The sequence below is a fragment of the Protopterus annectens genome, chromosome 11.part0 (genome assembly GCF_019279795.1).
Source record: "Protopterus annectens isolate FY-2018-M chromosome 11.part0, PAN1.0, whole genome shotgun sequence".
NCBI classification, from domain to species: Eukaryota; Metazoa; Chordata; order Ceratodontiformes; family Protopteridae; genus Protopterus; species Protopterus annectens.
In genome coordinates, this window is record NC_056745.1 from 915,002,356 (window position 1) to 915,026,112 (window position 23,757).

Here is a 23,757-nt window from a genome sequence, read left to right on the forward strand (position 1 = left end):
TCCGAACTGACAGGAGTCGGAGTCGGAGGAGGAACTACCTCAGAAAAGGGAGCAGCCACAGCCTGATGAGGAGGGCTAGTTAACATTTTAGCCAGGGCCTGTGATTTGAGTCTACTAACCACTCTCTCCAAGTCATGATCGGACAGCCTCGAGGACCGAGTAGAGTGGGACCTATGGCTCCGTTCAGACTGTAGCAAAGGTGATGCCGGAGCCCAGCGAATCGACTCCAGGGATGGCGATCTGGATCGCTTACGGCTCCCTGACGGCTCCGACACCAAGGTCTGAGCCGAGAGAGATTTTGATACTTCGGTCCCGGCCAGAACCGAAATTGAAGCAGACGCTCCACCTGGCGACAGCTCCGTACTGGGAGCAAATGGCTTGGTGGGCTTAGGGGTTTTAGCTGGCTGAGACTTTGCTGGAGACCCCTCGGGTTTTAGTAAACCCCTGAGAATTAACTTGTTCCTACGCTTCTGCAGGACTCTTGGACTAAAGGCATGACATACCGAGCAAGAGTCCTGCAGGTGTAGGGAACCCAAACAATAAACACAAGAAGTGTGACCATCTGTCAGAGACATTTTCTGACAGCATGAGTCACACTTCTTGAACCCCGATACCTTGGTATCCTTTGACATGTTATAAATGAAAGGAATACAGAGGATGAAAATTTAGACTCGTGAAAAACACACACACACACACACACACACACACACACACACTAGTCCTACACCTTCACACAAAAATTTTAGGTAACTATACTAACAAAAACTAAGAGACTATGATCTTAGACTACAATGGCTAAACACTACTTCCTACTGAAAACAATATAAAAGGGAAGGGGATAGCCTCTAACTTAAATGGCCTACTTAGGGAGATGGGGGGGGGGGGAGACTCTCTAAGTAAAAACGAGTTTCCTAAGGGTCAGAAAAACACAGGGAAACTAAGACTAGTCTACAGTACTACTCTGATTTAACAAAAGATCAAAAAATATACACTAACAGTTTAACTACTAAAACTACAAAAGATCAATACGACCTGAGCCAGTGAAGCACAACCTTGTAGCTGAAGTGGCAAACGTGCTCTGGGGGTCTAGCACCAGACATTGTGGGATATAGGGAGGCCTCGAGCCAATAAGTAGCTCTCGAGCTTTAGAAAATGGCTGAGTCGGAGCCGAGGGTCGGCTCCAAACCCAACCAGCAAGAATGAAGGTGAGAGATACAACTTAACATCAATCATTTAATATTTAGATAAATTTTACACAGTTTGTAGAGAAATTAAAGGCAAGCTAGTCTAATATAAACAGGAATTGCAATATGAAGTGAGGGAAAACAGGCTTATGGTACACTTAGAGAGAAAGTCAGGGAAAAGATTTTGATAGAACTAAGGAAGTAAGTCAAGAAGGGGGAGTAAGGATTTATAAGGAATGAAAAGGTACTTGTTCACATTTAGGGATACAGGGAAATAAATCTTATTGTGTTCCCATAAATATGGGTACTGCTAAATCAATTTGTGTGTGGGTACATAATTTACAGCTATAGCCTTTGTTTCATCTTAATAAATTTTATATCTGAAAAGAATTAAAACTGTCTCAACATGTTTTACAACACTGACATGTCATTTTCTGGATTTCTCATGTACAAAATAGTATCATCTGCAAATAAAGCCAACTTTTCTTGATTACCATACCAATTTCATCCTTGTGTTTCTGAGTCCCTTATTTTCTTTTTCAATGGCGCTAAATATAAAGCAAATAACAAAGGGGAAAGAGGGCACACCTGCTTGGTTCTTCTGTTGAATCACAACCTATTCGAGAGGAACCCTCCCACTTTAATTCTTGTCTCCCATCCTTCACATATCTTTGTAATTAACCTTATTATTGTATAAGGGAATGCAAATGCTTTCAATGCCATACTCATAAAATCCCAAATTAGACTTTCAAATGCTTTTTCTGCATAAAGACCCACCAACAGCATATTTTCTTAAATTCTGCTTCCCTCTGGATCATCACTGTTATACTAACGTTGTTGAATGTTTCCCTCCCATCCACAAACCACAGTGATCCATATCTACCAATTCTGGCAACACTTTTGCCTTTCTTTGAGCACATATAGACATAAACACTTTATAACTGCAAAGCAGGAGACCAAACAACAATCCAAGACACTTGCGGAAAAAGTTAAGTCCACTCCAAGTACTGTACTTCCTTTTCTTTAATATAGCACAAGCAAAAATAATAAAAAATACAGAATATATATTGAAATAAATGATAAAACAACTGTGAACACAAAGTGCTTTTCATCCCACCTGGCGGTGAGACTTCTTCAGGTAAAGGTATTCACTAAAACCAGTGCATTTAAATACAGTTCATGGTGCAAGCATGTTCAGCCAATGGGTGAGGGCTATTCCCAACAGACTGATGGTGCTATGAGGGTCCACTCACTGAGTAATTACTTCCTTAAACGTTACGCTCAAAACACCCTCTGGACTTATTAAAAGGCAAGTAAGTATACACACTCTCTTGTCCAGTATTGTGACATAGCAAATCATACTCATAATATGTAAACATACAGTTATTAAAAATATTTCAATATTTGAGAATCTATTAAAAATACATATAACAGAAAATGGTCAAGTATAAAGAAGTAATAAAATGTACTAATACATAAAAATAACTGCTTGTTTGTCTCTTTCGGCTTTTCCCGGTTAGGGGTCGCCACAGCGGAATTCTGGTCCACTAATGATTGGCAGTAGATTTTTACGTGCTGGCTTGCCGGGCCTAACGCAAACCTTCAATGAAGGCACGCCCATTTGCACATATCGCCACACAGATGACACTCTGAGAATGCATAAAAATGTTCAGAACACTTTTCTGTCTTATGCAGCATGACATGGCATCCTACAATTAAACATTAGAATAAAAAATATATATAAATATTGGGGTAACAATTATATATGGATACATGGAAGTACCAACAATATTTCTGTCTACACATCACGACATGGCACCCACCATTTGAACTATGTGGTTGTAAATTGACTGCTAAGAGTTTGTACGTATTAGCTTATACTGAGACAACTGTTATATATTTGACATAGCTAGTTTGTCCTACAATTCATCATGTTAGTCATCTCTGGAGGTTTCTTAGCTTTAAAATACAAGAAATAGAGTAAACCTCATTTAACCCAGGGTAAGCGTAAGCCGTAGTTCTGAGCTGCCACAATAACTCTAACCTTTCTAAATGTAAAGATCCTGGGCCCCCTCTTCCGTCAGAGTTCACACTGTCTATTGCCTTACATAAAATATCTTGGAAGCTAACCATGGTATGTACCAGTATGCAGTTAGGTATGGTATGTCCAGATGTAACATGTGCCATTATTGCCCACAGTTGTCTACAGGGTCAACTTTTACCATCAGAGATAAAGAGTATCAAATAACACACACATTTAACTGCCAGACTAAAGCTGTGATCTATGCCAACAATGTCCAGCATTCTACATAGGGAAGATGCACAGGAGGTTCAAGGAAAGAGTTTATAAACACCTGTACCATATAAAGAAAGGGAGTCAAGAGAATGCCTTAAGTAGACACAAGCAGGAATACACAGACCACACATTTAAATTTAAGGCAATAGACAGTGTGAACTCTTGACGGAAGAGGGGGCCTAGAATCTTTACATTTAGAAAGCCTCACAGCAAGAGGTTCTCTGGTTCGATCCTCAGCTGGGGTGCCTTCTGTGTGAAGTCTGCATGTCCTCCCTGTGGTCGCATGGGTTTCCTCCGGGTGCTCCGGTTTCCTCCCACATCTCAAAGACATGCTGTAGGTGGATTGGACACTCTAAATTGGCCCTAGATGTGAGTGCGTGCATGTGTGTGCCTTTTGTGGCAGGTTGGGCGCCGGGCTGGCAACTCAACACGGTAAAACTCCACTGCCAATCATGAGCGGAGAGGTGATCCGCTGTGGCGACCCCTAACTGTGAAAAGTCGAAAGAAGAAGAAGAAGAGTTATTGTGGCAGCTCAGAACTAAGGCTTACGCTTACCCTGGGTTAAATGAGATTTACTCTATTTCTTGTATTTTAAAGCAAAGAAATCTCCAGAGATTACTAGCATGATCAATTGTAGGACAAACTAGCTATGTCAAATATATAACAGTTGTCTCAGTACAAGCTAATACGTACAAAGTCTTAACAGCAGTCAATTTAGTAAAGCAAAATTCAGTAGTCAATTTAGTAAAGCATAATTCAAATGGTGGGTGCCATGCCATGATGTAGAGACAGGAATGCTGTTTGTACTTCCGTGTATCCATATATAACTGTTACCCCAATATTTACATATATTTTTTATTCTACTGTTTAACTGTAGGATGCCATGTCATGCTGCATAAGACAGAAAAGTGTTTTCAACATTTTTATGCATTAGTACATTTTACTACTTCTTTATACTTCACCATTCTGTTATATGCATTTTAAGCCCATTTATATTTTTAAATATTTTCAAACATTTTTAACAACATTTTTAATAGGTTCTCAAATATTTAAATATTTTTAATAACTGTATATTTACATATTATGAGTTATGATTTACTATGTCACAATACTGGACAAGAGTGTGTGTATACTTACTTGCCTTTTAATAAGTCCAGAGGGTGTTATGAATGAAAATTTTAAAGGAAGTAATTACCTATTGAGTAGACCCTCATAGCACCATCAGTGTGTTGGGAATAGCCCTCTCCCATTGGCTGACTAACAGCATGCTTGCACCATGGACTCCATTTAAATGCACTGGTTTTTAGTGAACGAAGTCCCACTACCATGTGGGACGAAAAGCGCTTTGTGTTCACAGTTGTTTTATCATCTACTTCAATATATATTATGTATTTTTTATTATTTTTGCTTGTGCCATATTAAAGAAAAGGAACTACAGTACTTGGAGTGGACTTACCTTCTTCCGCAAGTGTCTTGGATTATCACTTTATAACTGTGGTTAAAAATTGAAATGGGTCTACATGAAGCTGGATCTGAAGAGTCTGACATTTTTAGGCAACACAGCCACTACAGTTTTCATCCAAGATGTTGGTGCTTCCCCTCCTTTTAAAATATTGTTAAATAAAACCTTCCAAATCTTTATCACTTTCTTCCCTCCTAAATTCTAAACTTCCAAAGGAATACCATCTGGTCCTGGAGACTTTCGGGAAGATTGATTATATATTACTGTTTTTATCTCATCAGCTCCTATGTTAACTGTTAGTTGTTGAGCCTTGTCTACCTCTAACCTTGACATAATTAAATCTTTTATAAACATTTCCATTTGTACTTTCTTGATTTCCATATTTCACTGCTTTATACACATTTTCATAAAATTTTCAGAATATCTCTAAAACCTCCACAGGATCTCTGGTTGTTTTTCTTGTTATAGGTTCTCTAGGTTTGGCAACAACCCTTTCAATGCCTAAATCACTGTGCTAAAAACTTTTGAGCTCAAGTTAGCAAAATAATAGTCGCTTAACTGCAATCACACATATTATCAGATGCTCCCTTATTTTCTCTAACACTGCATTTGCTCCTCCTTTTGTCCTGTAAAATTCTCCTTCTGCAACAATTTAAAGCTTGTCAGACCCTCTAAGTAATTTTTATTACTTCTTATCCAAATCTCTTCCTCTTTTATTTTGACCCTATTTTTAAACTTCATGTTCATTTTATCCCAGTCACAAGCAATAAATTCTGAAGATACTTCTATCTTCCCTAGTAACTCAAATAATTTCCAATACCCATTCCTTAAATTCCTCTCTTTTTAACAAGTGGGAAAGTGCCGCAGTCTTATTTTTACTTCATCATCCTGCATTTTTATCTAAGTTTATACCGCTGCATGATCAGAAATAGTTCTTGGCTGTGTCTCGAACCTTTCAATTAAATGCACATATTACTGTGAAATATAATTTCCATCTAGTTTAGCTCAGTTATTGCATCTTGGGGAATATTTAAAATCTGAGTTCCTACTACTGAATACACATGTTCCATACCAAATATTTTCATAAATTACATCATTATGCTGTCCCTTTTAGGTCCCCCAATTCATTCTCACTACTGCTAATCAAATTCAAGTCCCGATCAATAAATATTTCCCTCTGAAAGCGGATTACTTCTCCAAAAATGTTCTTAAGTTCCATAACAGCAATTTCTGGTGAAATACAAATACATGCCATTGTAATCCTCTTCTCTTGCCAATGGTCCTTACTACCACAAATTTACAATTTTTGTTTTTCCCCCTCATCTATCACTAATGGAGTCCCCTTAGTAATTAGTAGAATTACTCCCCTTTTCCTCTGTCACTGATATTCTGCTGAATATCTACTCTGAAATTCTCTCTCTCAAATTCACATCCTCATTTCTTTCCAAGTATGTCTCTTGCAGCATTGCTATTTGCACTCTGCATTTCTTAATATAATTCAATTATTTTTCCTTATTATCTATGCATGCAAGGTCATTCACAATCCAGGATAATATGGACAACTCAGCCATCATGATAAAAACTACTGGTTCCATTTATACATGACAATTTTCTGAATGTGTACTTCCACCTTTTGTGTTGCATGCATATACTGATGTTTGGTAGGTTGATCTTCTGTACAGTTGTTTCTTCTCATCTTCATTTGAACCTATGTCACACTTTTCAAGACTTTCTGTTTCAATGAAAACCCTCAAACAAAAAACTAAATACAAAACACCCCCATCACCTATTAACTTGGAATAAATTCTCAAAACTATGTACACATACAAAACAAAGGTTTAACCCTCCAATAGGGAACAACTGGGGGGTGGCACAGTGGTGTAGTGGTTAGCGCTGTCACCTCACACCAAGAGGTTCTTCGGTTCCATTCTGGGCTGGGGTGCCTTTTTTGTGGCGTCTGGATGTCTTCCTTGTGTTCGTGTAAGTTTCCACTTGGTGCTTCGGTTTCCTCCCATAACCCAAAGACATGCAGCAACTGGAGTGGACACTCTAAACTGGATAAGGTGCGAATGTGTGTGCTGCACCCTCCGAGGAGGATTGGGCCTTGGGCTAGCAACCTCAGCCTGTAAAACCTGTAACTACTACAGAAACAATGAGCGCTGAAAGGTGTTTGTTGCCCAAAGTACCACATGGTGTGTAAACGGGAGAGAAAGAGAGAGAAAGGGAAAGGGAACACTTGCCCCAAACTGATGTCTGCACCTACAGGCACTACCTCAGAATTAGGAGGCAGAAGGTCATAATCACAAATTTACTTCTGTCTGATAAGATGCACTGACACAAGGCTTTATAGGCAGTGTAGTCAGTAGTGAGATGTTTGGCACCTAAACAAACTACTCACTGGTCGTGTGCAACTTGGGGAGGAATTCTGTGTCCACATTTTAAGGACTTTTTACTATTATCTCCCTCCACTGTCAATCTAAAAGAAATTAAGCAAATACCAAGCAAAAAGGGAACTTGCAACCATGCAAACACCTTAACATTTTCTACAGCCATGAAAAATAGCTGTAAGATTTTGCGTATATAAAGTCAAAAGTCTATTTTTTATTTTGTGTGTATGTATATATGTATGTAAATGGCTAGCAGGCCTAGCACCCTGCTACTGAGACTGAAGAAAGTGAACAAGGAAAGGAAAAACGAGGTTTAAACTGACAAGACACAAAGCGCAACACATACAAAAGGCTGCTAAACAAGAAAAAGCAATAACTTTCACCAAAAATATTACAGGTGGAGCAATTAACTTGAGGTGCAGATTGCAACCACACCTGAATGCTGAAGCAGCAAAATGAGATCTGAGGAAGCTTCACAACTAACTGCATTACAGGAAGGGAAAAAATTTAGCACATTAGGAAAATTCCATGCAATGAGTGACCCTAAGACATGGAGCACAAGCCCTGACAGGTCCAGGAGCTGGAACACTACAATATCAGATTTTAAAATTAACTTGATAAAACTTCATAAGAACAGCAAGATGGCTGAAAACATAAGATTGTGACAAAATACATGATATTTTTCTTTTTTTTATTTTCTCTTCTTTAACTAGTTTTAAATGCTTACTGCACTGAAAGCAGTTTAGATTACTATTAAAGGAAGAGTGCAATTTACTACAAAAACATTTTAGACAGTTTTATCAGCAATTAAAATAAGAAAACAGGATATTTACCATTTGGAGAGAAAACAGAATGTTACTCTGACTTATATGAAGTACACAATGTAACACAGTGTACAAATAAAACATTTCGTATTTCATTTCCAAGACAGAAAAAATATAGTTGTGTGGTTTACTCATCTGAACAGTAGATATTTGAATAGATCACTGTTTCAGTAGCCATTACAATATGGGAAGCTTCCTGTCAAAGATACTGTAAGCCAGTTTACAAAGCTTTAGGCTTCTTCCTCATGTGCAGTACATCCACCATTAACATAAGTAGACATGCTAATGTAAAAGGGGTGCACATACTGAACAAAACACAAGAGTTTGTTTGCCATAAAATAAGGATGCTGAAAGTTGAAGTTCTCAAAAAAATTCATCAGGACACCAAAAGCCAGCCAGGGAAGGAAAATAAGGGGAAATGGAGGGTGGGTGTTAGCACTGCAACAATGATCCATTCGAACATCTACTGTTATGGTAAGTAAGCTATAAAACTGTACTACACTCTTCGTTAGAGAACATTTGCAGTAGCTAGTACAATATAGGGCGATCATCGAAGGTCAGGTAAAAACTGTGGAAGTAAAAGGAAGAATCCAGGATTCCCTGAAGTACAGCTTTAGTAAAACTGGCTCTGGCAATAGAACACAACTTGCAGTGTTTGCTGAAGATGTGTACAGTGAGACCAAGTAGCTTGCTTCTAGAAAAAGATCTAGAATTCACCCTTTCAAAAAGGCCTCAGAAGGGGACACTGCTCTAGTGGAAGGAGCCTTGACATTTTAAGAAGGATTTTTGCTACAATTAGAGAAGTAGAACTGAACAGCATGTGATAGCCATCTAGACTTGGTTTTAAACCCTGGCCGACCTTTTTACCATCACAGGGCATATACAAAGTTCATCCGATTTTCTAAAATTTGTAGTAGTGTCAAAATAATATTTTAGCTGCCTGTGGAGATCCAGGATATGGCAAATTATTTTTCCCCTTGTTTTTAGGATCAGAACAGAGAACAGGAAGTTGAACAGTCTTGGCTGACAGCAAGTTCAGAGACAACTTTAGGCATAAAGGAAAAGCTGATTCTGAGACTCACCTGTTTCTTTGTGAAAACCTATAAACAGCTGAGTAGACATAATAACCTGGAATTCAGAATCCCTTGTAGCCGAAGTCAGTGCTATCAGGATGGTAGGCCTCCAAGTCAGAAATTTCAAAGAACCGGCTGCATGTTCAAAGGGAGATAATGTCTCCAAAATGAAATACAATCAGAAGAAGGCATTTTTTCCTTGGCTGCCTGATAAGCAAAACTCTTTTTAAAATGTGTTTAACTTGGGATAAAAGGGGGGGGGGGGTCCACAGGCAGAAAGCTGAAACAACTGAGAGGTGCACCTTAACAGATGTATACATCAAACCTAAACTGAGCAATTCACATGGGTCCTGGAGAACTAATGGTGTACCTAACTTGACACTGGCCCTGTCCTCTATTTCACCACCAAGTAAAACATTTTTGCTTTTGACTACGTACTCTGGTAGCAGGTATTCATGCCTCCTTTAACACCTGTTGCACAACCTCAAAATAAAAGGTGCCTAAAAGGAGTTAAAGGCCCATCATCCATAAAGTTAGAAATTAGATTTTTAATACTGAGATGAAACAAGAATCCACTGTCCTTATGAGTGGAAGGCCACTCTGTGAGTAAGATTTTGCAATTGCCACTGGCCAGGTGCATAAGAAGGGAAAAAGAGTGTTGTCTGGGTCAAAAGGAAGTCACCAGTAATACCTCTGGTAAGTCCTTCCTGATATTCCGAAGGATGCTGGAAATTAGAGAAAAGGGTGGAAAGGACAAAGAAAACATCCCCATCCAGAGGACTGAAAATGCATCTGCACTCCAGATCTTTTAGTTGTCTGTTTAGACAGGAAGCAAACAGACCTACCTGGGGAGTTCCCTACTGGTGGACAATTGCAGGAAGAGCTCTGGGTGTAGTACCCATTCGTGAGGGTCTTTCCTGGATCTGCTCAAATTATCTACTACATTATTCTGCTCAAGGAATGTAAGATGCCTGCATATTTAAGCTATGCTGTACTGCCATGTCTCAGGCAATCACAGCTAATCTACAAAGGGGGCAAGTTCATGTTCCCCGTCCCATTCGCTGATGTACCATATCACTGTAGTGTTGTCTGTTATCACTAACGGATGTTCTGGGGATCAACACTGATTTAATGCTTTCAGGGCATTTATGAGTTCCATCGTTTCCTTCAGGTTTGTGTGTTTATGTCTGTGTTGTGGCTCTAAAAATCCCCCAGACCTTGACGCCTTGAGAAACAGCCTCCCAGGCAAAGTCAAAGCCACCTGAAACTACAGACTAACAAGGATTGGGGGGGTGGAACTCCTGGGTATATAAGGACCTGACTGGTCCATCATAAGAGTCCTTTCTTCACAAAATTGAGCAGAGGAAATGGAAAGGACAGAGGATGAAGACGCTGGACCCAAAGAGATTTTAGGATTCAATGTTTCTTCCTCATGTGGAGTCTAGCAGATGGAATCATGATTACTTAAAACATCATGAATATGGGAAGTCTCAGAATCTCTTGTGGTAGATATTTTTCGTTGTGAAAGGCTGAGAAAGTGACAATGGTAAGAATACATTTTTGAGGAAGAAAAGCTGTTGTCAGAGAAGTGTCTAGAAGACGTACTAGAAAAATTACTCTGTACAAAGAAATCACAGGTGACTTTTTAAATTTAGGTAGCTGAAAGGATTTGTGGTGAACTGCAAAGAAGCCAGAGCATAATGGCTGATAGATGTGAAAATCAGACAATCATACAGGTAAGGGTATAATCGACATGCCATAACGTTTGCAATGTGCTATGACTGCAGGCAAGGCACTTGGTGAAGATTCTTGGGAGAGACCAAATGGTAAGAAGTAAACTGAAAATGCAGTGCCACAGCAGAAAACCTTGAAAACAGTCTGTGAATAAGAATGTATACAAAGTGCTAGCAGGAGAAGAGAGTCTACAGAGTCAACATTTTTGAATTTTGCTACATGAAGAAAAGTGTTCAACTTGGAAAGGTCTAAAATGGACCTTCAAGTGCCTTCCTTTCTGGGAACCATAAAAAGTCTGTAATAAAAGTTTTTTTTTTTCCCCTACTGGAAAAGTGGAACTGGCTCGATTTACCTTCAAACAATAAGTTCTGAAATAACCTGAGGCAGAAGGTTAAGACGGCCCCTTCGAAAATAAGTAATTCCAGATGGAATAGAAGGGGATGTCCACTGAAGTCCATACCCATACTTTATAATACTTATCACCCAAGAATATGAAGCCATTGACTGCCAAGCTGGAAGACATAGGGAAGGATTGCCTGCAATTTTGAGAGGAGGGTAGGCGTTGGGAGTGGAAAAGGGAAATAGGAAGCAAGAACAGTCATAAGTTTTTCTTTTGGAAGGAGGATTCTTGAGACCCATCTGTTTTCTTTTTAATGTCTCATTACCATGTCTTTTTAAACTGTTGATTATAACATTTTTACTGGCTTTCAAAGTGCTTTTGAAAAAATAGCCCCATATTAGAGGGGTAACTTCTTTGTTATTTAAGAACAAGTAACAAGGAAAAGTTGCTTACTCCTTGCACTAATTTTCCCCTCTCATATAAATGCAAGTACCTCAGCAGAGAAGTTACTAAATAAAAGGTCTTTTTCCAGAGGGACATTTAAAAGTTGTACATTTACATCCTTGGGAAAATTCTAAAATCTCATTCATGCACTGTTAGTAACCATTTCCAAAAGACTGGATTTAACCTCAGAGTTAGGCAGGTTAGCCAAAGGTCGTTTCACATTTGCAAATATGGACAAGCACTACTTTGACATAAGGGTTTAACAACTAATTGCCTTAAATGTAAAAGGCAGAAGAAAGGTAAACGTTTTGACAAAGCCATTACAGACATGCCTATCTTTGCCATTAGAGAAAGGATTAGCACAAGAGAAAGTGTCAGTATCTCTCCATGCATCTAAGAAAATAAGGGCAGGGTCTGCAGAAGGGCTCTTATGAAGACACTTGCGAGTATATGGGACTCTATAGAACCTATCAGGGTTGAGAATCTTAAGATAATAATTGCAGAAAAAGCATTCACTGAAACGCATTAGATTGTTGATATGACCACAGAAGAATCTAAGCTGAGGAGCTTACAGTAAATTTTTGGAGAATCAATACACCACTTTTCACATCCCATTTGAAGAACTTTATTTTTGAAACAGTATCTGAGGAAACAGTACTCTCAGTCTGATTCACAAGCTGTGAGGGAAGGAATTTGTCACATTATCTAATCCTTCCTGATCAAATTTAGGCATAATTTTGTTCACCAGAGGAAGAGAGAACTCCCTGCCTATTAACTGCAGTAGAAGAGAAAGAGGCTGGGGAAAGAGGGTTTTAAGGACTGGATCGCCCTGAATAAACCCTGTGAAAAAACTAAATCACTCTACCAGGTTGTCTTTTTGAGAAGACTGAGTCAAAGGAGGAGACAAGTGTTTAGTCCAAGTGTACTTCGGATGTCTAAGCATATGATCTTCAGGGTCAAAGCTGTAGGCCAGACCTCCATAAGCGACTCACCAATGTCTCCCCTTACCAATATCTGCTGTATGCCTCCCTCACCCTACACTAAGATTTATTCACTTATTTTCTGGTATAGCTCAACTGCATCAGTAAAAGTAAAGCCCTTTTGAGCAGAGGCCAAGGGAGAAAAGCTCCAAGCATCAACATGAAAAAGACAAAGTACACAAAAGAGAAAAAAAATACAGTTACAATAATTTCATTAGTAGGATAGTATAATAATACAAAGTAAATTTATGAACTAATATTAGCAATGCAGTATCAAATCTTTCAGATTTACAATAAAACTACATTGACAATTTTTCAGAATTACAGGGCTACAAAAAGTGTACTCACCCATGTTAAAATGCCAGATTTTTGTGATATAAAAAAATGAGACTACAATAAATCATTTTGAAACTTTTCCCACCTTTAATGTGGCCTATAACCTAAACAATTCAACTGAAAAAAAAACTCTTAAAGGAAAAAATATAAAAAACGTAAAATAAGCTGGCTGCATAAGTGTGCACACCCTTAAACTGATACTTTGTTGAAGCACCTTTTGATTTAATTACAGCATTCAATCTTCTTGGGTAGGAGTCTATCAGCATGGCACATCTTACCTTGGCAGTATTTGCCCACTCTTCCTTGCAAAAGTGCTCCAAATCTGTCAGATTGCGAGGGCATCTCTTGTGCACAGCCCTCTTCAGGTCACCCCACAGATTTTCTATTGGATTTAGGTCTGGGCTCTTGCTGGAGCATTCCAAAACTAATTTTCTTCTGGTGAAGCCATTCTTTTTTTGATTTGAATGTATGCTTGGGGTCATTATCATGTTGAAAGGTGAAATTCCTCTTCATCTTCAGATTTCTAGCAGACGCCTGAAGGTTTTGGGCCAAAAGTGACTAGTATTTGGAACTGTTCATAATTCCCTCCATCTTGACTAAACTCTCAGTTCCAGCTGAAGAAAAGCATCCCCAAAACATGATACTTCCACCACCGTGCTTCACCGTGGGGATGTTGTTCTACTGGTGATGTGAAGTGTTGATTTTGTGCCAAACGTACCTTTTGGAATTGTGGACAAAAAGTTCAACCTTGGTCTCATCAGACCATAACACATTTTCCCACATGCTTTTGGGAGACCTGATGTATTGTTTTGCAAATTTTAGCAGGGTGTCTTATGCTTTTCTGTGTAAGAAAAGGCTTCTGTCTTGCAAACCTACCCCATAGCCCAGACATATGGCGAATATGGGAGACTGTTGTTACATGTAGTACACAACCAGTACTTGCCAGAGATTCCTGCAACTCCTTCAGTGTTGTTGTAGGTCTCTTGGCAGCCTCCCTGACCAGTTTTCGTCTTGTATTTTCATCAGTTTTGTGAGGGACGTCCAGTTCTTTGCAATGTCACTGTTGTCCCATATTTTCTCCACTTTTTGATGACTGTCTTCACGGTGTTTCATGGTATATCCAATGCTGTGGAAATTTTTTTTGTACCCTTCTCCTGAACTTTCAACAGTGAGTTCCCTTTGATGCTTTGTAAGCTCTCTGCGAACCATGGCTTTTGCTGTAGTAGGCAACTGAGTAAATGTCAGGAATATCCTACTAGGACAGCTGAACTTTATTTGGGGTTAGTCAGAGTCTCTTTAATTGATGGCAGGCATGTACCCAAGAAGACAATGTTGTAATTAAATCAAAAGGTGCTTCAACAAAGTATTCGTTTAAGGGTTTGCGCACTTATGCAACCAGTTTATTGTACATTTTTTATGTTTTATATTTTTCCCCTAACAGATTTGTTTGTTTTTCAACTGAATTGTACAGGTTACAGGTCACATTAAAGGTGGGAAAAATTTTGAAATGATTTATTGTGGTCTCATTTGTTTATATTACAAAACCTGGCATTTTAACAGGGGTGTGTACACTTTTTATATCCACTGTACGTATACAAAGCAGACTCATGGCAGATTAATTTTATAAAATCAGTCACATTGATATACAGTTGCATAGCAGTATTACAGCACAAAAGTATACTATGGTTGCAATGCAATAAAAAGCATAAACAGGGGCAGCAATGACAAGTTCTCAGGTAACAGACAGATATACTGGAGCTGAGAGTAGGTAACAAGATGAGGGAAGAGTCTAGGTCTGCAGGAGTTACAGCATGTAGATTTGAGAAAGGAAAAAGTGGGGAAGTACAGGGGGAAAGAAGAGACAGCAAGATAGTAGAGACAGAGAGGAGAGAACAGGAGGAGTAGAATAATGTAGGCAGGAAGAATGCTGACATTGACCATCTTGACCATCAGTAAGGGTAGAAAATAGGGAAATGGGGAGAAAAGGAAGGCTTGTCGGTGTGTTAAATATAATACAGTAAACTCTCAGTTAACTGGAACTCAAGTAACCAGAAAAAAAAAAAAAAAAAAAAAAAAAAAAAAAAAAAAAAAAATCGAAGAAATATTGTACAATTATCGGTTTACTATCAAATTTTCGAATCTAACTCCGTCGACTGCACTTTGTTCGAACACAGAAAGTCGAACACGGCAATGCAGAACTCCAAAAGCCAATCTAAGAACGGGTTTTAACATGGGTCGAGATAGGTGTTCACTGCTATTGCCGAACTACAAACCTCGCCCCTATCTCCACCCATGTTAAAACCCGTTCCTAAGTTGGCTTTTGGAGTTCAACAATGCCGTGTTCGAATAAAGTGCAGTCAATGGAGTTAGATTTGAAAATTTGATAGTAAACCCAATTTTCATGTGTTGCACTTTCTGCCCCCCCCCCCCCAGAAACACACCTTATGTTTTAGAGTTTTACAAGGGAATATAAGAATAAATTCCCTCTCCTCAACCTTAGAACAAGTCAAACCAAACATATAGTATAGGGTTACAGTATTAGTCAGACCTACTTTTAACAGTAACTCTCAAGCAACCAGAAACTACATTTATCCAGTATCTACCAATCCCCATGGGTGCCCGTTAACTGACAGTTTACTGCAGTTTTACAAATTATTATGTGAGTGAGGAGAGAAGAGAAAGGTGAAGACAGTGTAGGATTAGCCTGTTGTAGAACAAGAGCAAAGCCATGTATCCAGTGGGAGTTGTTTGAGTTTAAGTTTGAAAAGTTTATTACTGTCACTCTAAGTAGGTCACATGCTAGGTCTGGATTTGCTAAGGGCGTGAGAAGTTCTTTACTGTGGTCTTTTTATTTCAGGTGGGGTGGGATGAGGACCTCCAGCAGATTAGTTTGTGGTCTGATCTCACCAGTGAGGGGTACACCTCCGGTGTTGAACATTGTGCTCCCATGTTCGTGATGATGAGATCAAGTATGTTATCTCCTCTTGTGGGATGGTGACTAGTTGTTCCATGGCATTTGAGTTTATGAATTCCAGGAACTTTTGGGCTAGGTGTTTGGGCTTGAGTAGTGTTCCTAGCCCATATTAGGTAATTGAAGTCACCTAGTATGATGGTGTTTGGTGATACATTTATCCCCTCTAAAGTGTTTCTTGGTGAAGCCGCCGCGAGGTTCCTTGAGTTTGTGAGGGTGGCCTGTAACATGCCAAGCAATTTGCAGGTAAGAGCAGTCTTGCCTATGGCGGTTAATTGCAACCTGGATGGTCTCCTCGATGCATCGCAGGCGCTGCCACCAGTCTTGAGGTGTGTGGGTGTCCTTGATGAATATGGATACCCCCCTCCTTTCTTGGTATTGTCCGACTTTAAATGGGGCCGGAACGCGATGATATGAGGTGTAAAACCTGATAGGCGCTTGGGTGCTCTCAGGAGCCTTGAACCAGGTTTTCGTCGCTGGTGCTACTGCATTAATCGATGTTCTCCATACTGGAGAAGGGCCTCGAAAGGTGCAAGTATTTTTGAGATTTCAGACCCCTGGCATTGAGCAGCATTACCCTTAGTTTTTTCCTTTTGTGTTCATGGTAGCAGGTTTAGAATTTGGAGCCTTGCCTAAAAAGGGGCACTATGGGGTGACAAAGAGCTCAGCTTGCCAATATCCAGAATCCCAGGGGTGACAGGTGCAAGCCGCCCCGCGGCTAGCCGCAGGTTTGTCCAGCATGTCATCCCAGGCAAGACAGACACTGGATCCCCTTTGAATGACACCAAAGTGTTTACCAATTGTTAAAGCTGACCATCTTATCTCTGTATTGCAGCATCATTCTTGGTGAAGCGTAGGATACTGCTCGTTGTCAGGGTCATACTCTGCCTGGGCTACATAATCAGAGAGCCTCAATGTCTCTTTCTCATGTAGTCCGCTGAGGGTATGTCTCAGGTCATTTTACACCAGCGCGGGACAATGACTGACATATTTGGTACCTGCTGCTGAGAGACCTGAGTGCTTATGCTATGTATATGGATTCTAGCGCCTCTATTGCAAGTAGCCACACGACCTTCTCCTTACTCAGTCTGGTGAGCGGGACGCCAGTGTGGTGTCTGACTACGGGTTTCACCAATGACTACAAAATGGCATTGTGTTTGGCCTTAAGGGCTGTGACTGTTTGACACCTGACTGTGAGGTCTATGTGTTGCAGGTGTTGTGTTCTGAGGTGGTGCTGTTTGGTGTGTCTGGTTGGCGGCCTCTGCTGTTTTTGCAGATTTTGACTGTATTCCCTGAAGGTCTTTGTGTGTTTATGTGTATGATTTGAGGCTGTAATGGTACTATGTGAGACTGGGTCTATAGTGTGTGGTAACCTTCTCCTCCTGGACTGGTCTTGCCAGTCCTATGTTGAGAGAGCTCAGCCCAGTTTGGTCAAAGAGAAGGTATCTCTTGGCATGTATTTGGTGTTTCTTTGTGGGAGGAGGAGAGGGTTGTTCAGGTACATGAGGCAATTGTAACATTGCCTCAATATTCCCAGGTTCACCAGCGAGTTATGTGAGAGACACCAGCAACTGGATCCCCGACATGCTAGAAGGAATAGACAAAAACTTTAAAAAGATCTGGGACGTAGGTGACCGAGAAAATGGGGCTGCCTTTTGGGGTACTATCTTATGACAAGAGTGCCGTGATCAAGGTACAAGTACCGTAGGAGCAAGTGCTACGCTTAACAGATAGAGAATAGTCTACTGGAGTCAAGTAGAGATGATCTTTTAATTACAGGATTGATTAGATCAGTAGTATAGTTCGAGGAAGGTAGTTTTAAGTGAAAAATTTGAAGAGTGGACTTTAGGTAGCCCGAATAGTTTAAACCTGCTTAACGCCGCTACCTCTTAGTGTGCAACGGTAGAATTCGCTGGGCTAAAGCGGCCAATCGCTAAGCACGCGCCGCTTAAAGGCATTTATAGCAGGGGCTGGAAAAGACAGAAAATTACCCAAATTGGCCAACAAACCACAAGTCACTGCCCAAACCACTCCTCTGAGGACAAATGAAGGAGTTATGGAAATGACCCTAGTGGCCAATAAAACTACAGTTTCAAGTCAGTAACCACCTCTCGGGGCAGGGAAGCTGCTCAATGTTAGTCACTGCCACTGATAACAGTCAGACCTACTTTTAACAGTAACTCTCAAGCAACCAGAAACTACATTTATCCAGTATCTTCCAATCCCCATGGGTGCCCGTTAACTGACAGTTTACTGCAGTTTTACAAATTATTATGTGAGTGAGGAGAGAAGAGAAAGGTGAAGACAGTGTAGGATTAGCCTGTTGTAGAACAAGAGCAAAGCCATGTATCCAGTGGGAGTTGTTTGAGTTTAAGTTTGAAAAGTTTATTACTGTCACTCTAAGTAGCAGGGTCAAGGAGTGCTACAGTCTAGAAATATAAAAGGAGTGCAAAGTCACCAGATAAATTATTACAGGGGGTTATATAAAGAAGTAGTTTGCTAGTGTAGGATTAGCCCGGTGTAGAACAAGAGCAAAGCCATGTATCCAGTAGGCGTTGTTTGAGTTTAAGTTTGAAAAGTTTGCTACTGTCAACTCTGAGTAGCAGGGGCAAAGAGTGCTACAGTCTAAAAATATAAGAGGAGTGCAAAGTCACCAGATAAATTATTACAGGGGGTTATATAAAGAAGTAGTTTGCTAGTGGAGCTGCCTATTTGGGGAAACAATACTGAAGAATGTTGCTTAAGTTTGTGGACTGTTCCGATCTGTAGATGAGTTTGGGCGTGGTTAGCAGAGAGAAGGATAAGTAGTGGGGTATTTCTAGCCATGACAGTTTTTTTAAGAACAAGGCAGTGGTGTGCTTTATAAGGTAAGTTGGTGGCAAATTTTGCAATTTATTATAACGCTGCTCAAAGAGGTTAGATTGTAAGTCTTGTGGATTCATTAGTACAGAAGCTGCATAAAGGAGTAAAGGCAGCAGAAAGTTTGAGGAAATGTGCCTTTGTGCAGAATTTGTTAAATAAGGAGATCAGCCTAGTTTCTGATGGTCTTTCTTAACTGCTTCTTTTATATGGTAGTCAAATTCTAGTGGTTAATTAGGGGTAACTCTTAGCAGCTTAGTTTTTGGATACTAGTTCTATTTGTTGGGGTGAAGACTGTCTTTTGGTTAAAGAGAAGTTTGGGGGTAAATAGTTTACTTTTTTTTTTTTTTTCAGAATTCATAAACAGCTGGCAGCTGTAGAAGCTTCAGTGGATATTCAAAATTCCTATCTTCTGAAGTTCATTAAGCCTTTTAGCAGTGCGGATGAGTGTTGAGTCATCTGCATACTGCATAAGTGGCACATTTACTGGTTGTGTGTAGGTCATTAATGAATATGTCAAAGAGTATGCTTGTGACAATTGATTCCTGCAGTACTCCTACTGAGACAGAGAGGAAGAAGAAAGTATTTTGTCATTTTACAGCCTGTGATCAATTGGACAAGTAGCTTTTGAACCACATACTGCTGGGTCAAAATAAAGACGATGTATAGTTCTCCCTTCCCACAGACCTCACTGGATGACCAGTCTGTTCAGATGCAAGTTCTAGGCCACAGTGTTCTCACAAGGGATATACTACAGGGCCCAGAAGAAGCATGAAGGCTGTAGAAGTGTTTCAGTAGAGTCACTGGTATCAGACCGCAAAAAACAGGTTAACACCTCGGTTCCATCACTCATCTCGTCAGATTCTTTCTCCTGGGGTGAGGGAAAATGTCCTCTGCTTGTGAAACAGTCAACATGGCTGCTCGCACAACGCAATCAGAAATCTATTTTTGAAAAACACTTAGAGGGAACTAAGCCTCCTCCAGTGAAGTGAAAGGAAGATGAATAGGATAAAACCCAACAATGTGTTCCTCACCCAGGCAAAAAATACAACTAGAATGAGAAACTTTTTATGGGAGTTTTTGGCCATAAGCACACTTCCTTTTGACAAAGATAAGATAAAAATGAAAAAAAATCTTTAGACAAGTATGAAAAGTTCTCAATGGTATATTATCTGTCTGAAGCTGACTGCTGATAATACAAGTAGCAAAGCTGCAGAAAGTCTGCATGAGCATATTAACAGCAATAAAGTTCTGAGATTTGGTGCATCAACATATTTCTCTTGTTCAAATGGCGAAAGTATGGCGTGCGAGGAAAAAGATTAAAGCTTTGTAGACTGCTCAGTTATGGTATCCTTGGCAGAATACTTCCCATATTGCAATGGCTACTGAATTAGTGATCTGATGAACAACATCTATGTTTAATACCTGCAAAAGTAAAGTTCATCTGATGCTATTCTCACTAGCAAATACCACAAACTTAACAAAAATTCAATGTCTGTTGCTATTTGCTTACCTAGTTTAGTAAGGAACTCCCGTTCTAGCTCATGCACCTGTCTTGTAGCCTCTTCTAAAGAACTGCAGAGCTTCATTTTTGGCCGCAGAAGCTCTAAAGTATCACTGATCATGTAATCAATGTCAATAGGGAATGGGTGATCTTTTGTCCACACATCTAAACTTTTCTTCCACCAGACATAGCGCTGCAACACAGAGAAACAAAAATAAACTTCCACAGTTAAGCTTGCCATGCTGTGAGGAAGGAATCATAAGATTACAAATGATTAAACATAACTTGAAAATTATTAATGATACATAATGAGGCATCTTAAGACATCTGAAGACAAGCAACCATATGTTAAGAAGTCAATACCAGTACATTATTTTTTGTGGATTTAGAACTAGCAGTTAAAATTACTTTCTCGGTATACGGTAGTCTAGGAAAAACAGACCAGCACATCAGGACTGCTTGCATTACACTAAATTCCAAAAACTGCAGTAGGATGAAGTCAGACTGCTGGTGCTGAGGTCAGGGATACATTTGTGAAGCCAGAAACAGGTCTGGGGTTTGGGTTAACTCAAACATCCAGAGAGCAGTGAATGGTGTAGCAGAAATTAGCTAACTGTCTTTCCTCTGGGGTGGGAAAAACTTCTTCAGTGCTTGCCAACTGCTCCTGCCAGAAATGACTTATGGGGCAACAGCTGTTATATGAACTGGAAGAAACTAAACACATAACTGATCATATGGGGGGGGGTGCTACTTTCCTATTTAATTCTGGTCTATCACATTCAACTGTCCTTGGTGTTCTAACAGAGTTCCATGAAGCCAGCAAGCACATGCAAGGGTTATATATTAAATGAATTACAAAGCCAACCTTTTTTCTTGAATATTAGTCTGTAGTGGCAATTAGTAAATGAGGTAGCTGTGCCACTGATAAGAGAAAGTGAAGTTGTGTAAGCAAACTTACCTTAACAGTAGATGGTCTAATAGATCACTACTGCAGTAGCCCAAGCTATTTAGATTACATCCTGCCAAGGATATGACCAACCATCCAAACATTTCAAAACTTAAGGGTACATTCTACATGTTATAATTGCCAGGGGCTACAGCAGAGCTCCATATAAAAGACAAAATGTTAAATGTGTCAAAACTTTCGTACCCAAAGAAGGGAGGCAATAGTCCTGAAAGGGGAAATGTCAAGAAACTTAAAAAGAAATGTAACTATATATACAAGGGTACGCACACTGGCAATACGAACTACAGAAAAGGGGCAGAAAAAAGGTGATGGCTACTGCAAAAGTGGTCTATTCAAACATCTACTTTTATGGTTAAGTTAGCCTATGCAACTGCACTTTGTTCAGCATTAGATCACTGCTGCAGTTGCCTAAGCTATTTGGGTAGATTACTACAGAAAAACTAATAAAATACTGTATTCCCTGTCTGTACAGAGTCCAATAAAGGCAGTCCCACCAGCGTAACGATAGATCACAATTTTCAATTTTGACTCTTCAGTCCAAAAGTACAACCTTTCTACCAACTCTATACACATATTTTAATTGACTCTTGGGACTTACTAAAGAAATTGAATCAATTGCCTTTTTCATCTGATTATTCTTTTATGACTATTGACGTGAAAGATCTTTTTTCTGTCATTCCGCATGATATTGGACTGGAATGGTTCGAATACATGTTGATTGAATTTAAATTTTTGACCAACAATGAGTTTAGATTGATACTTGAAAATATAGAAATAGTTTTGAAAAATAACTTTATATACTTTCAAGATGACATTTATAAACAGGTAGACGGTGTGGCAATGGGGGCAGCTTGTGCCCCCATTTTTGCCAACATTGTCATGTTATTTTGGGAACAACATTTTGTGTTTAATTCTATCTTTGGGGTTAATATAGTCCAGTATTACCGTTACCTGGACGATATACTGATAGTGTGGAATGGTACACACGACGAGGCTCTCAAAGCCTTAGATTATTTCAATAATTCTACTTCTTTTTTACAATTCACACACGAATTTAACTTGGATGAAATACATTTCTTGGACTTAACTATTAGGAAGGACTATACTAAAAAAACTTGTATATACAGAAAAACAAATGTTTCGAACTCTTACCTTTATCACTCCAGTAACCATCCGCCACTACAGAAGAAGAACATAGTTAAGGGACAAATGGTCAGAGTGGCCCAGATGACAACTGAATATAGTGATTTGGTCAAAGAATTAGATTATATACAAAAATTATTTTTAGAGAGGGGCTACCCTGAATCCATTATACTTCCCTTAAAACAAGAGGTTGTTATGGGATGGGGTACTAAATATATTCCCTTACTTAATACTGAAACAATGAATAGTGATAATGACTTGTTAGATGACCATACAAATCCCGATAACATTGTTTCAAATATGGCTTTGGATACTCCGTTTCTTATTATGACGTACAACTCTAACACTAACTTAATAAGAAAAGCCATTAACAAAACATGGGACTTTTTTAAAAGTATGCCTAACACCTTAGGGATATTTGACAAACACCTTTGTTACAGTTTTAGAAGGGGACCTAACCTCAAAAGCATTTTTGAAAGGAACAAACTGGAGATGGACACTAGGAAAAAAGGTACTTTTCGATGTGGAAGATGCCCACAATGTACATTTATAGCCAACACAGATAACCTAACACTACCCACCATTCCATACACTATAAAAGGGAAACAATATTGTACTTGTTACACTAGTGGAGTAGTATATTTGGTTTACTGTATTTCATGTTGGTGTTACTATGTTGGCAAGACAGAAAGACATTTACGTCAAAGAATTTACGAACACACTTATGATATCAATAAGAAGGATACTAATGCCCTTTATCGTCATACTCTAACATGTAAGGAGGCCAATTTCAAGTTCTGGGTATTGGAAAAAGTACCTAGAAACAACAGAGGAGGAGATTGGGAAAACCAGGTTAGTTATAAGGAACTTATTTGGCAACTAAGGCTGGATTCTAATATACCCCCTGGTTTGAATGACCATGTATCATTGATACCAGCTTTAAAATTAAAAGCAAATAAAATCAAAAGAAAAGTGTATAACAACAAGAAATGGCTCTTACACTGAACTTTACAGTGTTGTCTATTTCTACATTTTAGGGTGACTTTACATGAATTACAGTAATTATTACATCACAACATACTACAACAACAGGTTATGACATCTCGATTATTTATGATTATTTAAGATACACTACATATATCATATATTATAATATTACACAATACAATTTTATATTATACACTAACATAATACACTTCAGAATGTTATCACATAATTTAGAATTTTTTTATATCCTGAATTTTTTAATAATA

At 39.2% G+C, this 23,757-nt stretch overlaps 1 protein-coding gene across 2 annotated transcripts in view; it reads right to left on the reverse strand.

Moving 5' to 3' along the window:
- Positions 1-23,757, reverse strand: part of UPF2 (UPF2 regulator of nonsense mediated mRNA decay) — a 2,519,933-nt gene that overhangs the window by 1,068,098 nt on the left and 1,428,078 nt on the right. For both annotated transcript variants that reach the window (XM_044088310.1, XM_044088311.1), the window contains exon 15: positions 20,404-20,587. In XM_044088310.1, the coding sequence (XP_043944245.1) occupies positions 20,404-20,587 (184 nt within the window). The remainder of the gene's footprint in view (positions 1-20,403; positions 20,588-23,757) is intronic.